This window comes from Xiphophorus couchianus, chromosome 5 (assembly GCF_001444195.1).
Source record: "Xiphophorus couchianus chromosome 5, X_couchianus-1.0, whole genome shotgun sequence".
NCBI classification, from domain to species: domain Eukaryota; kingdom Metazoa; phylum Chordata; class Actinopteri; order Cyprinodontiformes; family Poeciliidae; genus Xiphophorus; species Xiphophorus couchianus.
In genome coordinates this window covers 24,974,624-24,991,144 of record NC_040232.1, presented here as the reverse complement: position 1 = coordinate 24,991,144, position 16,521 = coordinate 24,974,624, and the positions used below count along the sequence as shown (strand labels likewise).

The 16,521-nt window shown below is 40.4% G+C and overlaps 1 protein-coding gene across 2 annotated transcripts in view; it reads left to right on the top strand.

Moving 5' to 3' along the window:
• Nucleotides 1-16,521, top strand: part of me1 (malic enzyme 1, NADP(+)-dependent, cytosolic) — an 89,232-nt gene that overhangs the window by 68,635 nt on the left and 4,076 nt on the right. For both annotated transcript variants that reach the window (XM_028018604.1, XM_028018605.1), the window contains 6 exons: nt 3,326-3,429; nt 11,893-12,002; nt 14,121-14,218; nt 14,399-14,512; nt 15,382-15,487; nt 15,578-15,720. In XM_028018604.1, coding sequence (XP_027874405.1) covers nt 3,326-3,429; nt 11,893-12,002; nt 14,121-14,218; nt 14,399-14,512; nt 15,382-15,487; nt 15,578-15,720 — 675 coding nt within the window. The remainder of the gene's footprint in view (nt 1-3,325; nt 3,430-11,892; nt 12,003-14,120; nt 14,219-14,398; nt 14,513-15,381; nt 15,488-15,577; nt 15,721-16,521) is intronic.

The window sequence follows — 16,521 nt, the reverse complement described above, 5'->3', positions numbered from 1 at the left end:
TGCATTGCTGGTGGCCTCGAAAAACAGCCCCTCTTAGGTAATAACCAAAACAAGCATTGTCCGTTTGCCATCCGATGTTCCATGGTGTTGCGGTTAGCAATCCTTTTCAAACCTAATCTTAGTTTTTCTAAGATGTCGATTTTTTAGTTATTTATTTTTTTCCATTTTTTTCTCCGAAGAGTTTTTGCGGCGCTAGTGGCTCGTATTTTTGTGACAGTAGGCAGACAGGAAAGAGGGCGAGGAGAGGGGGGGAAGAGGTCGTCGGGACTGGGAGTCCCGACTACCGGAACCCGCGACGTCCGCGCCGAGGACTAAGGCCTCCAACCATGGGGCGTGCTAACCCCCTGCGCCACCACAGCACGCCCCAAAAGATGTCCATTTTTAATTATATGTTACATTTGAAAACTAACTAAAGTACAAAGCAATAAAATCTTTCAGCACTTCCAAAGCTGTAATTCTAACCTCATATTTCATAGTTTCTTAGTCTGTGCAAAATAAATGACGTCTTTCTAGATGTCTTCCTGTCCTTGTGCCCTGCTGGCACTGTCAGAGAGAAATTATGAGCGAAACAGGCAGAACTCAGTCTAGGACCAAGTTCAGCGCAAACATTGGCTCATTAGTGTACCATGTGATCCTGGACAATGTGCTGTTTGTAAGTGGATCACTGATGGGACTTTACAGCTAAAGTTCTTGCCTGTTATGGATCTCATGACATCTTGTATCTCTTTCCTGAGATTAAAGGCTTCAGCCCAATTTGTAACATAAACTTCTTCACTACAAGAAACTTTGTCAAGCAGGACGAATAAAGTAATAGATTAAATATTAATATTAACACATCATATTGCTATATAAAGCTGACATTTTGACAATACTGTAGTTGTCTTAGTGAGCAAAGATAGCGTTGCCTCTCATGAGAGGTTTGATTTCCAAGAGAAAGAGGCCTGTAGAATAGAAAGGACAGCTCAGTCAAATAACAGAAGATAATCTAGGACAGAAAGACAACTCATGTCAGCAGCTCATCACAGGTCAATGAGATCGGACCACTTTAAAACCACTCAGGGCTTCTTCTCTTTCACCCATGAAGCAGGTTTGGTCCCCATTTCTAAATGAACTCATAGAATCCACCGCCTTTCATCGAGTTTTTCATTCTTTCCCAAGCTCTTGCATCGCTTGTGTTAAATTCTTATTATAATCTCACAATGACATAAAACCAGTTTCCTTGAGAAACGCCATAATGACACTGCTACATAAATAAATTTTACTTACTTACCAGAAAAAGGTTTCCCCTGCTTTAGTTACCAATGAACTCGGCCAAACCCTCCCTATAACTATCTGTTAAGGACATGCCAGGAAATGAGCTGCCATCTTTAAATAAATGTCCAGGGTAAGCTCTTTGAGCTGTTCTTGGATGTACTGACTGTTGACCATGCCATGGAAAGTTTGCTTTATGTCTTCTCAAAGTCAAGCCCATCTTCATGGCAGCCTTTAATTTGACATGTCTAGAAGCAAGAGCTGCCTATGCCAGTACGGCATGACTAAGCTGCAGAGCAGTTCACTGACCTTTTGGACAAAACGTGAAAACGTGCCACCACATGCAAAGGAGGCGAACAACTTGCTCAAAGGGTTTAAATTATTCCACAACGCATTTTGAAAGCGAACCACACCAGCTGAAAATGTAACAAGTGTTGCAATTTTTTCCCCCAGTTGAACCAAGTTTACCGGACTATCAGGTGATAGAATACTCTCATATTCCTCTCCCTTTACTGTCATACTCTGAAATTAAATCCTGCGGAAACATCTTGTTTCAGAAGTCTCCCAGTCAGTAAATAGAGTCCATGTTGTTGTAGTTTAATTTCAATTTAAATGCAGCTGTTCAGTGAAGGCCTCAGTGGTCTGTTAGAGAACATGGGGAAAAAAACATCATGAGAACAAGGAAGAAAGTAGACAGGTCAGGAAGGAAGTTGTAGAGGCATCTAAAGTAGGGTTAGGTTTTAAGATAACGTCCCAGGTGTTGGAGTTAGCGCTATATCATCCAAAAATGTAACGCTAACCCAACAAGACAGACCTAAAACAACGGGCCATGTACATTGATCATTGATCATTGATCTTTGATCATGCTTTGAACCTTTTGGACAGAGCTGGTTGAAAAACAAATGGAGCTCAACAGTCAAGCTGGAAATGCATGGTGTTGTTGTCACTTTGCTGTGAGAGCACTTTAGTTGAACAGGGAGAGAGAGGTGGGTTGTAGTTGAAGGGAAGATGGATGGAGCTAAATACATGGCAATGCTGGGAAGAATATATGTTGGAGGCTGTCAAAGACTTCAAAGTGGGAGATTCATGACCCTAAACATACAGCCAGAACCCCAACGGGATGATTTAGATCAGAGCAGAACCATGAGTTTGAATTTCCCAGACCTAAATTCAATTGAGAGCCACAGAAGCTCTCCATCTCATCTGACTGAGCTGGAATATTTTGTCTGAAACGCAACTCTACACCCAGAAAATTTAAATTTGTGTGTGTAGCTTGACAGAATGTGAAAATGGTCTAGAGGTATTCGTCAAAGAAGTACTGGTGACCTTTCCTTGCACCTGACTCAAAACTCTTTTCTGTTTCTTTTCATTTCCTTCTGAATGGTTGACACTGATATATAGTTCCTAACTCCTCATACTTCACATTGGTGTTCCTTCATTCTTTATAATTTTGTGATGTTCTGATCAAAAGGTCATATTAATCCTCCCACTGATTTGCTGTATCCACTGGGTTCGGTTTGTCCCCAATCTGAACTCATGTCCTACAGCTACAGATTTCAAGCAATGCACGCTCCTTTCAAAAATAACACAATATGAGGGATCACACAGCTTTTCTGGTGCTGCATAGTTATAATCACCACTCTTCATAAATCATGACCATATCGTTTGACTGAAAGATTTGCTTAACTCTGAGAAGTGTCTGCAGATTGGTGTGAATTTATGTCACAGGTGGAACCGCTCTCACTCACTATAACACATGGCTGTCATGACAGAGGTCCAAAAACTGTAGGAATACTAGTCAGAGCTCATGCAGAGATGTGTTTCTGCTCTTTTTTTTTTAAATAGCAGAAGGAGTACACATAATCAATCATGGAATCACTGAGTAATTTTTGGGCTTCTGATCTGGTGTAAATTGCATTTGCAGAGCAATTTCTGTGAAGTCTCACAGAAAGGTGTGCAAGCTCAGCAGCAGGACTCTCAGTAAAAATGAATGTTGCAAAGTCTCCAGAAATTTCTGGTATCAATTTCCACCTCCTTTATGTATTGATTTTTTTATGACTTATTTATTTTCCAGGCACTACTGAAGGACCCCCTCTACATCGGGCTGAGGCATAAGAGAGTCCGAGGCCAGGCCTACGATGACCTGATCGATGAATTTATGAAAGCTGTTTCGGACAGGTACGATGTCCGCACTGACCCTTCCAGGCATCATTTGCCCACTTCCTTTTTTTCTGTCTGCTATTATCATTTCAGGCCAGTAATCGCACAGGGCCCTTAAAAGAAAAATGTTAAGCAGTTTAGCATGCAAAGTGGCCAGATGTTGCAGGATTCAGAGGTCTGGAGTTTACCTCAACATTAATCCAGTTTTACCTCCTTTCAAGCAATTTGACGTTCTGGTTGCCAAACGTTTTTATTTGTCACTGTTTTGTCGCTTCTCGGATGACGATGGGATAATTTTGCGAAAGACCAGACACTGTAAAACAGGGTTTTAGTTGTAGTTTAAAACAACAGACAAAATGAATACAGTGTTGACATTTGATACCGGTATAATTATCTTGTATAAGTTAGCACCCTGTTGGTGTGACTTTCATTACTTTCATTGAACTCTAGTTGGCTTGCCTTGAAAGTCGAATGCATTTAGGGAGATGTAGCCTAGCCATAGCCTTCCTGGACAATTCCTCTCGATTATTATCCCCTTTCAGTTCTCCGTCTGCGCTTTCTCCCATTGACTTGGAAGGGAGGATCAAGTTGCTCAAGGGGTTTGGTTTGGTTGACACAGTGCAGTGTGAAAGTGAACCGCACCAGCCAAAAATGTAACAATGTTGCAGTTTTGGTCCCTAATCAAACTGAGTCTCCTGGACTTGTGGATTCCCCTTATAACGTTGATACTTTCCTTAACTTGGAGGCTTCCGAAAGACTGTTGGCATGTTAAAGACAAAGGTTGAAGCTTAAATAGTTAAAACAGAGAACTGGTTCAGAATCCAGTTCAGTCAAACTTTACTAAACTGGATTAGGCCTTCCTGATACCTGCTGAAATTCTTGCTCTCTCTCTAAATGGATGACAGACATTACGGTAAGTTTCTTTCAAAAGGCTTTTTACACCTATATGCCTCCTCTGACTTAAGTTTAAACACCACACCGATACTGAAAATAGCTACCGTGGAGTCCTCCTCATTCATTAACTCCCTCACCAAAGAGTGTTTTGAGGATGTTAGAGCTGGGGTACAGTAGGGTAAGGACACCTTTATTTTGTTGTTTTTCTCTGCTTATCCTGGTAACAGGATCCAGGAAAAGTACTTAAAACCCTTTCCAGTCAAAGAACATAGTTAATGTTGTTTTATAATGCCATGTTAATGCATTAAACATTTTTATATTGCTCATTGTTTCTTCTTTAACTAGACTGCACAAGCCTCTGTTAAAGTTTACTGCTTGGACTTGTTACTTATTTGGTTGACTCTCATCTGAGCTGTACCTTCCTTTGAGGAGCTGGAATTGTTTGAGACATATTGACTCTGGTTGGTCTGATTATTACCCTGTGTGTTTCCTTCAGTCATGTTTCTGATTAGAACCTTCATACACTCTTCCCCTGCGTACCATCATGTCTGTGCCCATGTGCCACGAAGCCATGCATGCACACACATTGGCCTGGTTAAGCCTCATCCTCAACCCACAGAGACTGTAGTCCAGGGAGAGAAGTCTGGGTCTGGGTCTGCTCCAGCTGGCAACAGGAAACCATGACTTTAATAACCGGGTAGCTTCCCAAATGCAGGGAACAGAGTTGCCTCTTTTTTTTCTTCTTCTTCTCCCCGACGGAGCCAGATTGGCGGAAAATGAATAATTATGGGCTCAGACGTTCAATGAATGATTACAGCGCCAAAGTAATATTCACGTTTAGTTTTCTAAGAATCTAAACAGGGCTAAAATACTCCACACTGAGTCATCATCGACGAGCAGAAGTCTGGGATAAAATTAGTTTTAGTCTTTCAGTCAAAGCTGCCCCTTGCTCAGGGGGATCGATTAGTGATGCAGTCTTGTGTTTGGTTTGAGGCCGTCCAGCTGAGCTCCTGAGTTTTCACAATGATCCCAGTAACATGACTACACACACTCATAGCAAAGAAAGAAAGAAGATGCTCTGGAGTTTTGAGAATTTACTCTTGCTCTGGTTTGATACATTTAAACACCAGACAAAAACACACAAACAAATAGTTTAAATCAAAGATGCACCGATCCGATTTTAATATCTGTATCGGTCCCGATATTTAAAAAAATTCTAGATCTGGTATTTCCTAATTGCACTTTCTGAACCATTCTGAAGGTTTGTTGCAGTTTTATTTTTCCATATTTGAACAAGATAGTCAATCTATTGTTCTATCAACAGTTTCAGTTTCTTTATTATTTTTTATTGACTGTTATTCTCCTAATTGCACTAACTGAACAAATTAAAATTTTGTTTTTGCATATTTGACCAAATTTGTGAAGCTGTTGGTGTACTTAAATGTGCTGTACTGGTGCAGAGTTATCAAATAAATTTATCATCAAATACATTTGTCTGTTTTAAACAAAAAATATATATTTTTGTTCATTTCAGCTGTTTTTCTGTGTCAGCCGATACTAAACTTCAGATGTCGGTATCGGAAGTGAAACTGCAGTAGGTTTACTATTGAGACCTAAGCATAAAATAATAATAATCTACACTTGATTCCTTATTTCACAGACGGTGCCAGAAATGTTTTGCTTTCAGACTAAATATTTTTAGCCAGAAGTGACTTGAGTTCAGCATGTTTCAGATGGCTTAAAAACAACGTTTGTAAATGAGTCTGAACTGTGCTGACCTATTCAACAGACCACTGAATACTGCCAGATTGTGACAAAAGTAGAAGGAGATTTGAACATTTCTTACATTAGGATTTTCTGGATCAAAGTAATGAGAACCTTTTAATTTGATTTAGTCCTTCATTGCATGTTATTATGGAGCTATTCAAATATCTATAACTAATTGTTTTTTTTTGACTGCCAGAATTATCAACAACTGAATCTTCATGCGTCCGAAACATCCAGCAGGATGACCCAATAATGTATATTTCTTCTCATTTCAGCCATTCATTTACTTAACAGGGACAACTAACGCAAACATAGAACAGAACAAGTATGAAACTGATGCGTTGCATCAAGAGCAAATTTGCAATTTGTCCAGTCCAGTCCTTGGTTGGGCATTTCTATACTTTTGTTTTCACACCTTCTGTGACACAAAACCAAATCCTTTGAAAAACCCGTTCACCTCCTCGCCTGTGGTGGCGCTGCACCAAGAACCACTGAAGAGAAACCTCTGAAGAAGACACTTATTACAACTTTCTTCACGAAATGTAAACAAAACTGGAGAGGCATCAGATTTTAGAAGTTGTATAATTTCTTTTCCTTTTGGTAAAATTAGCGCCACACACTACTTTGTTTTGGTTATATTTACCCAGAATACCCTGCATCTTAGTCCGGTTCCTGCTTTAGAGCGGCCTCCGATCCACTTGGCATTCATGCATTCAAAGTGCGCCAAAGTTCACTTTAAATTAACCAAAACCCGGGTTTTTATGTGGACCAGAATTCAGAGTTTGGTCTGCATCAGAATTTGATTCCTCATTCATTCATTCCCCAAACAAACCAAACCAACGAGGCAAAAAAAGTAGAGTTTGATTAAAGCCAACCTAACAGGGCCGGTGTGAATACACACTTAGTTTGTCCAGCAATCTGACGTCTTTCAAAACCGAACAACCCAGTTAATATTTTTTGGTCTTTTTTTTTTTTTTTGAATGGTTGGGGATTTGAGACATTTCCCATACAAGGCTGGTTGGCACACAAATACTACAGGAATGCTATCAGCTATTTTAAAACTCTTGGCACTGAAAAAAGTGAGGACCGGGCAGATAGGCTGATGGAGGGAGCAACAGAAAGGGAGAGAAAGAATGCAGAATGTGTCTTTCTTTTCTTTTCTTTTTTTTAATGACGGCTCAGGGATTTGAGAAATAATGTGTGCTGAGAGATGCTGGCTCTCTGGAGAACGGGAGTGGGCTGGGGATTTATTAAGGCCTCCTCCACAAAACCCCTTAGGGACAAAGGTAACACACATCCTATGAATGCGTGTGTGTGTGTGTACACAAATGCTTGGATATACACACAGATTCGACAGCTGTGTTTGGACAGTGCGCCCTTGTCTGTGACCTTTGTTTTGGTCGTCCCGGGCTCTCCGGCCCTCGTGACGGCGCTCCTGCTAAATGAATCGGTTCGTACCTCCTCTTCAGGTTCCAGTCTCAGCACTGGAAGGAAAAGAACCACGTGTTGCACTACTTCCCTGTAGCGGCACATTTCAGCTGTAATAACACCAGATTGAGTTTCCTGAAAGAGTCACTTGTTACATCTATAGGAACCTAAATGAGCGCTATAGACTAAACAAACACACGGAAATGAGGAATGTTTGCTTTGTCCTATCTTTCCATCAACCATCTGCAGTTATCTTTAGTAGATCTTGATGAGATTCTTAAAGTCGGCTAAAAGATCCCCCAAGACAACTGCAGCAGTCTTAATAAAGTTTTTGCAAACCCTGGCTTCTGTTCAACATATTCTTGTGGTGACTCATAAATCACAGGAAGGTAAAAGTTACAGGCAAAAAAAAAAAAAACAGTCTTGTGTTGTTTTGGTAGAATGGCTCAGATTGCTTTGACAGACTACTGGTTTCCCCCCGCCGCCCCTTATTGGTTTCAATACTTGCGAGGTTCTATTGCTCAAATTTCTTCAACACACATATGCAATGACGAATGTTGATGTATGAAAAAAATGCGTGAAAAGTTTCATATTTAAAAGATGTCTAGGTCATTTTAGTGTAGCTCACCGTGAAGAGCTTCACAAAGCACTTTTCATAAAAGATTGTGAAGAGACTGGCCCGGAATGGTGTGTTTCTTCATGTTGGCACTGGGAGGAGATGGAGGAGTTGAATCTTATCGCAGATTATCTGTCTCGTCTTACACTGTCACGGCATAGTGACAGTTTTAAATAATATCTAAAAAAGTTTTTTATATATAAAACTTGCATACCCCAACTTTGAAAGGAGACAGACCCCTGTCTGGTACACAAATGAAGTTTGCATTTCTTAAAATTGATAATTTATGAAGTGGGAATGACAATCTGAATTAGATGGTAGTCCAAAACAGATTTAAATCACCCATTGTTGCACATAAACTGTTTTTTTCTGCATCAGTAGCTGTTTCTATTACAAATGTGCGCAAAACTTTGTCAGTATTCCGCTAATGTTGAAAAATCACTATTTCAGTTTCAGTGGCTCCATTAAGTAAGACGTGTCATTGAAATCGAATGTGAATACACTTGTTCATACGGTGAGTCATTAAAAACATGTCACGCCATCATCCTCCTACCACTTCCTGTCGTCTTCTTCTTCCTGGTCTGCGCCAGTGGCAACATGGCGGTTTTGATCATGTGATTCGTGTGATGCGAAAAAAGTGTTTCCATTGCAGTTTTGCCAAATGAACCAATTTTGATGCAGCCAAAAAAAAAAAAAACCCCTCACATAGGGCCCAATTATTTTAATAAAAAAAGTAGAGGGTTTTTTTGTTAAGTTTTTTTTTTAATTGGCATGCTCCCATTACACAAATGTATTTTCAAAATGCTAAGTTACACAATTACATGGTCAATGCTCACAAATCCACCTTTTTTTCGGTGCTTACAGTAGCTGGGTACAACCTCTGCTGCTCAGGGATTAGTTTGCTTTTTAGAACATTGTCAGGAACAAATACTAAGCTATTTAAATCTCCTGGGTGTGCCTTAGCCTGCGTAGGTTTCTGCCCATAATTCTTCTGTAAGAACATAAAAGCAAATCATGTCTTTCCATTTTTGTCGTTTTCTTTAATTTAGTTGGCGTGGGAACACGTTAGGACTTTCTGATGTCCCAGGGTGTCCAGTGAAGGTTACAGACGCAAAACAAAGGCACCGATCGCTGAACAGAAGCTTCGTTTTTGACAACCCTTCCACTCCCCACCCCACCCTTACACACATTGTTAAAAAAACACACAATACAAGAACCCTATCTTTATTGGTGCGTACATCAGAACGAAGCGCCTCAGCAGAGAGGCAATGTTCCTTTGTTTAACACCACAATCACAGATATTCCCTCTGCAATTTGTGGCCACCGAAAGCTCATAAGTATGCATGCGTTTATTTTATGTTCAATCTGAGAGGCAATTAGGGTTTGCGCTTAAAAGATCTATTTCGAGCTGAAGTTAAAAGGAAGCAGCGAGCGGGCCCGAGCGGCAGCAGACGAACGCGGCTCTCCTCCGAATCGTCTTGAGCCAGCCCGTGAACTCGCGTGACCTCTCGCTCGCAGCGGCCGCGCTGCTTTGCTTGGCGATGGGGCAGCGCCCGCGTCCACCCCGCGCTTGTCGCCCGTCTCCGTGTCCTCGAGCCGCAACACAATGAAATGTTTACAGCTCCCATTCTTGGCCTCATAATTCCTCGACTTTGTTGCCGCCTCTCAGCAGCGCTGCGTGTCTGATAGAAAACACATTTCCCTCGTGTCGGCGCTGCTCGGGTGTTGGCAGGAAGCTCGCGCCGCCGTCGGCGTCTGCGCCGGGGCGTCCAGTGTCCTGCTGTGTGTCACAGGAGAGAAGTCTCTCATCAGGACATAAAGTTTTATTGCGTCTGAAATTTATCTCTTTTTTTCCTTTTTTTTTTTTTTTTTGCTTCACTTCCGCCCAGCTCTTTGCAGACCTAAGCGGTTCTGCAGTCACCGTAACAGGGAAACCGCTTTACTGAGCTGTTCAATGATGGTGCTTTCCTCACAGAGGTCCACGGTAATACCGGAATACCTGGAAACAGAAAGGAAAGGATGGCTCTGAAAACAAGCATCTCTCTCTCTGTTATCCAGTGTCCCGGTCCTGGACGCTGATGTTTATCCAGCCTGTCCTCAATTTCCTCCATCGCTCTGTCACTGGAACAGAAACTGTGTTGTCTTAAATTTCCAGTTCAGACGAACCTTCTTCTGTTTTCTTTCCACGGCCTCGTTTTGAACATGCGCAGTTCAGAGCAGGATTTCTCCCTAAACTTCTGCGGAAAACAGAAACCTCCCCACTCCCACACTCTGATCCTGCCACTACCGTGTGGAGGCACCATGTTCAAGGAGATGTGCAGTGTTAGTTTCCTCCCAATACGATGAGGCTTTTTTGCCTTCTTTAAAAAACAACAACAAAAAACCCCAGATATTTTTGAAAAAAAAAACAACCTTTAAACAGGTATTAAACATTGCTTTTTGGTAAGCCCATTTTTCTGCATTATGTTTTCTTATTGATCTGATGTCATTTTCTAATCTTAAATGTCACATTTTCATGAGCTGTTAACAGAAACAAATCATAATTAACAGAAATAAAGACCAATTATTTTCTAACTGTTTAACTTTGTGGATTTACTGAAATAAATGAACTTTTCAGTAATTATTAAACATGGCTGTACATGGTCCTGCTTCATTTTCCAATTCTACAATAAAGAAAAGGCAGAAAAAGAAAAGTCCCAAACTGTTTCCTTCCAGAATGAAGCACTACGTTGTTTTGGTCCGTCTGCTATCAAGCAGCAGCCGCCATTCTTACTGTTGTTAAAATTAGTTCTGGTGGTTCTGATGGGCGCACTCTGTCATTTTTATATCAGTATATTCATATTTAGAATAACTTTTGAATATTAAACTTCTCTGCTGTAGAAGTCGCAGTTTGTTGACACTATTGACCTATTTGTCAGAATGAGGCAGAACAAAATTCTGCACAAAGACGTTAAAATTGTCCCTATTAACAACACAGTGTTTGCCTTTAAAAATGATATTGTATATCGTCATCCTCCCAAAATAACAGCCTAAGTCTCTTTTTTTGACTGAAATACTTTCAGAAAAAAAAAAAGACCTAGGTCATTATTTTAGGAGGATGATGATATTTAATCTTACAGAAAAGGCTAAAGGATGTATAGAATGACATGAAACGAAGAAGAGAATCATTTTGATTCCCGATTCAACAGAGGAGAAACTTCTCTGTCACAGGTCCAGATGCAAACCTCCAGTAAATTCCTCAGCATCCGTTGGAAGGCTTGGAAACCTGGGAAGCCTTCCCCTCTGTCATTGCTGAATCTAACTTACAAACTTGTAGTGCTGGGATTAAGTTTTGTTAAGAGATGTGTTGTTTTTTTGTTGAGAGGCTTACAGGTGTTGTCTGGGTAGTGTAGGTGGTCTAAGCAGCAACTTGTAAAACCGAACACCGCTGGTTTACTGCTTTGGCTCTTTCCCTTGAAATCAGATGTTTGTTACCCTGCTTTTTATTGGGTGTTTGAGCTCCCTCGTTAAAACGCCTGCTGGGGTGTTTTAAAATCACATGGGGGCGCGCAGGTGGAAAAAGCTCTAATGCATTTCTCTCCACAAAGCTTCATTTTCAATTAACAGCTAAAGGTCAACACTTCCTCTTGTCTGCTCGTGTTGCTGTGCCGCGTTGAGTGGCAGCTCCTCCCTCTGAGCTGAGTCGCACCTCGTGATTGCGTATGTTTTCTCCCACTGCGTGTTTCACAGCAGTGGCAGTTTAGCTATGAATAAAATGCATGTCTTCTGCTTTGCAGGTATGGCATGGACTGTCTGATTCAGTTTGAGGACTTTGCAAACATCAACGCTTTTCGACTGCTGAGCAAGTACCGCAACAAATACTGCACATTCAACGATGACATCCAAGGTAACCGGGGAAGCCGTTCACCCAACACCAACAGAATATCAAGAGTTTTTGGTTTACAGTGATGAATGAAGAGGAAAAAGTGAGGTTAAAGCGGCAGGAAAGATCGATGTGAAGGACGAGGGAACCAAAGAGACCAGAGGAGCAACAGCACATGTTGGACTATAACGGCTTTTATCAAAAGCCACTGTAAAAGGCTTTTGATAAAAGCTGTCCAGTTGAAAAGAAAGAAAATGCATTTGAAACCAGATTTTTACAGATGTAGTTTTTTTTTCCTACTATTTCACATTGAATCAAACTCATCTATTCTTGTTTTACATCAGTCAGGACAACCAAAATGATTTCTATTCAATTATTGCCGGAATATTGACGGACAGAATTTTAGAAACTGCGTCAACAATTCCTTCAAATTTAGAAGTCCACATATACTAAGTATACCATGACCAGGCCTGTCACAATCATAAATTTTGCTGGACAATAAATTGTCACCAGAAGTTATCAAGATAAACAATAATATTGTTGTTTTGAGACCATTTTCAAGTAATATAACTCTACTGGCATAATAATGCACAAACACGTTCTCATGGTTCAATAAACTTTAAATTCTATTAAACATTTAACACTGGAATTGGAAGACATTTTAAATATCCAACATAAGTAAACACAACAACAGAAATAAGAAATAAAATGAATGATAAAGTCTCTGTAAACAAAATTGTCCTTCAAAAAAAAAGTCTAGTTGAGACCAAAACAACAGACTGAAGATTCTGTGATCCAGCTTTTGGTAGAAAAAGAGAAAACGATCAATTATTGAGATTGTTTTAATTTATCGTGCGATTAATTAATTTATTGCTTATTGCTTATATGACTTTGTGATATAGTAATGTATCTGTCACTATGGTGCGTTGCTGTCATGACTTCAGAAAACTGCTTATTACACAACATTTACGGTAATCAAAGGCATACATGTAAAGGACACCGCTTCCTTGTGTCGCATCATGGGAAAATAAAAAAGCAATTGCCAAAATATGAGGAGCAGAATTGTGACCCTTCATAGGTTTGGTTCATCGTTGGCTTCCATTCGAGGATCCCTGAAGATGCTCCATTCATCATGTAGACAGGCATAAATATGGCCGTCTGCCATGTGTTCATCCACATTAAAATGATTTATTTTATCGCTGAGATGAAGTGACGCTCATAGAGGAAGAAGCCATTGCTCCAAAAGCAACAGGAAAAGCAATACCACAGGTTGAAAAGTCCTACAGAGACAAAGGTCAGGACACAGCTTCACATTTTGAACATGTGTCCTGTGGTTTGATGAAAACAAAAAAAAAAATTAAGTGTTTGTAATCACCACTGCTGTGCATTTGGAGGAAGAAAGAGGCATCTTCTGAACCTTCATCCAACTGTGAAATACAGTGGCACCATAAGGGTGAGGAACTGGTGCACTCCACCTAAAAGATGGCGTCACAATGAAAGGACATTATGTGGAAATGCTGAAAAAAAAGCTCGAGACAGGAAGTTGATGTTTGGGCGTAAAAGATGGACAAAACTCTTCAGGAGTCAAGTGAAAGTTTAGTTTATAAATCTGTAAAAAGACACAAATGTGTAAACTTTCTCCCTCGAGTTCCTGCAAGTCACTGGACAATATTTCCACACATGGATCGGTAATCCCAATCTCTACACCGTAACGCCACTGATGGCCCAGTAGCAGTAGTAGACCATGGCAAAGAAAGATCAGTCCGTTCTGAATGGAAAGGCTGAGATGCCGCAGAACAATAAAGTCAACAGTGAGCCAATGAAATGTCAGAGTGTGGAACATTTTGTTGTTCTTCATGTCATTAATAAGCTTAATGAGGAGCTGAGTCTTCAGTGTTGAATGACAGTCGTTTCTTTTAAGGGTTTTAGCTCAGGACAAAAAGACAGGCCTTTCTTTTACGTATGCCGTACGACATGTACGGTATTCACCCCAAAACTAACTGCAGCTCTGATCTGCTATTTTTTATTTCTTTCAAATCCATTCAAAACTCAGTCTTTTAACGTACAGCACAGTAGCATTAATGTTATAAACTCTGAGCTCAGTGTTAGAAAAGTCTAATTGAATCCGGTCTCTTTCTTCAGGCACAGCAGCGGTAGCAGTAGCGGGACTCCTCGCCGCCCTCCGCGTCACCAGAAGCAAAATGAGCAACCACACCATTGTGTTCCAAGGGGCAGGAGAGGTTCGTGCATCAGTCTTAAAAAAAAAAAAAAAAGATGATCTAGTCTTTAAAGTGACCAATGAGGCACAGTGTCACATTTTGAAGCCAGAACTTTCAGAGTAAAAATAAAGTTGCATCTGTTTTTTTTTTTCTTTTTTCCTCTTGTCCTTTTCTCTCCCCTTTCTTCTCTGCTGTTTCCAGGCAGCGATGGGAATTGCCGAGCTCATCTCCATGGCTATGGAGAAGGAGGGACTTGGCAAAGAAGAGAGCTTGAAAAAAATCTGGATGGTTGACTCAAAGGGACTCATCGTCAAGGTGTCTTAGTAGGCCTGAAAACACACACGCACGCAAACACACACGAACTAAACCGCACTTCTGCTGTGAGAAAACATTAATGGGGCAGTTTTATGTGTTTTTATAGCACAATCAATAAACTGTTACCTTCAGTTGTTAAAAAAATATATTAAATATGACTTAAATTTTACTTTGCAACATAATGCCTTTAAATTGGGACTCTGTCTCTTTAAAAGCGCCAGCTCCTTCTGAATCTTCGCCTTCAGGAAGTCATCACAACATGGCTCCTCTAGTAATCCTTTAACAATGTTTTTACCAGCATTTCACTGAGAAGTAGCTCCTATAATTTGGCGGTAGGTTCACCCGGGCGTTTTTCACAGCCGATTGGTTGCCATGGGAGATCAAGGGATTTCTCAAATATGCTTGAAAGAATCAAGGCAACACTCCAGGTATGTCTTCAATGGAAGAATAACACTATAACATGATGTAAAGCTCAAAAAAGTGGATTCTTACATATCACTGCCCCTTTAAGAAATGTCATTTTGGAGTTTTTAAGAACAAAATTTAGTATCCTGGTTTTCACTTTGAACTTTTCCTCGGAATGGATGAATGATTAAAAGTACTTGGTAGAGTTAAGAAAACGTGGTGGCACTATGGGTTAGGGAACTATACAAGTTACTTTACCTGCCTGGAAGATTTTGTATGTTCAAATATTCAGGAAAGATATTCAGGGTATTTTCTGCATTTCAAACCAACTTAGCAGGCTTGTGACCATTTTTAGAAGAGATGCAGGTTAATCATATTTTTCCGATGATTAATGTTCCATTTGTTTTTTTTATTATTTTTTCTTTGATATTTTTAAACTTGATCCCCTCACTCTGCATCCTTAGGGCCGGGACAACCTGACCCATGAGAAGGAGCGATTCGCCCATGATCATCCTCAGATGAGAAACCTGGAGGATGTGGTCAGGGATCTGAAACCCACAGCTATCATTGGTGAGCAACACTTTTGTTCATGTTGTCAGACAGCAGCAGATCGTTTCCAGACACGGTTCAGTTCCGAACTTCAGCGTTGTTGAATCTCAGGTGCTGCCGCTGTTGCCGGAGCTTTCTCTGAGCGGATCATCAGGGACATGGCTTCCTTCAATGAACGACCAATCATCTTCGCCCTCAGCAATCCAACAAGCAAAGCTGAGTGTACTGCTGAGCAATGCTACACATTCACAGAGGTACACAGTGCTGCATTGTGGTTAATGGTGTAATTATTATTATTTTTGTCTGCCAGGATTAGCCATTAGATATTTATAGTAGGAGCACCGGTAGCTAGACACTGCTGTGTGAATGGATGAGCTATGTAAGACGTTGTGTAACTATTATTTTAAAAACAAACAAAAATTATTATGAAGTTTAAATTTTAAACAAGCTTTTGCGTCTTACATTGGTCGTTACTGTAGTTACGCAAAGTAGGCATTTCAAAATCAGCAGTCTCATCGTGTTTACTTCTAAGAATATAGAGTCATACCTTAATTCAGAGGTTTCCAAAAGGTAGTCAACATTTCCAGATCCAGCATGTTCAGTGACTCACGGAGACTAGAAGTTCATAAGGATAGACCAGAGCAGCCTTACTGTTCTCCACTCAGTAAGGCTGAGTGGAGAACAGTCAGTTTTCTGCTGAAAGTCTTGCTCTCTCTCGCTCTGTCGCAGCCTGGATCAATTGTTCTTCAAAATAGCTTCCAACACCTCTGCTCTTCCACCTACTTCATTTTAAACACCTCACTGTTACAGGAAATAGCTAAAATAGCTAACTGTGAGAAACAACTTCCACACCGAAAGGTGTTGCTGCTGTTGTTGGCGCAACCAGATTTGTCTTGGAAATAAAAAGATAAAAAGCAGAGCAGGGCTAAAAATTCTGGTCTTGTCCATTTTCAGTTTTCCTTTTACAACTTGGCACATTTATAAAATATAATCATCAAACTTTGTGAAGATTTTGTTTTCTGTTGTTTTGGAAGCAGCACAAGTATAACTTTTTT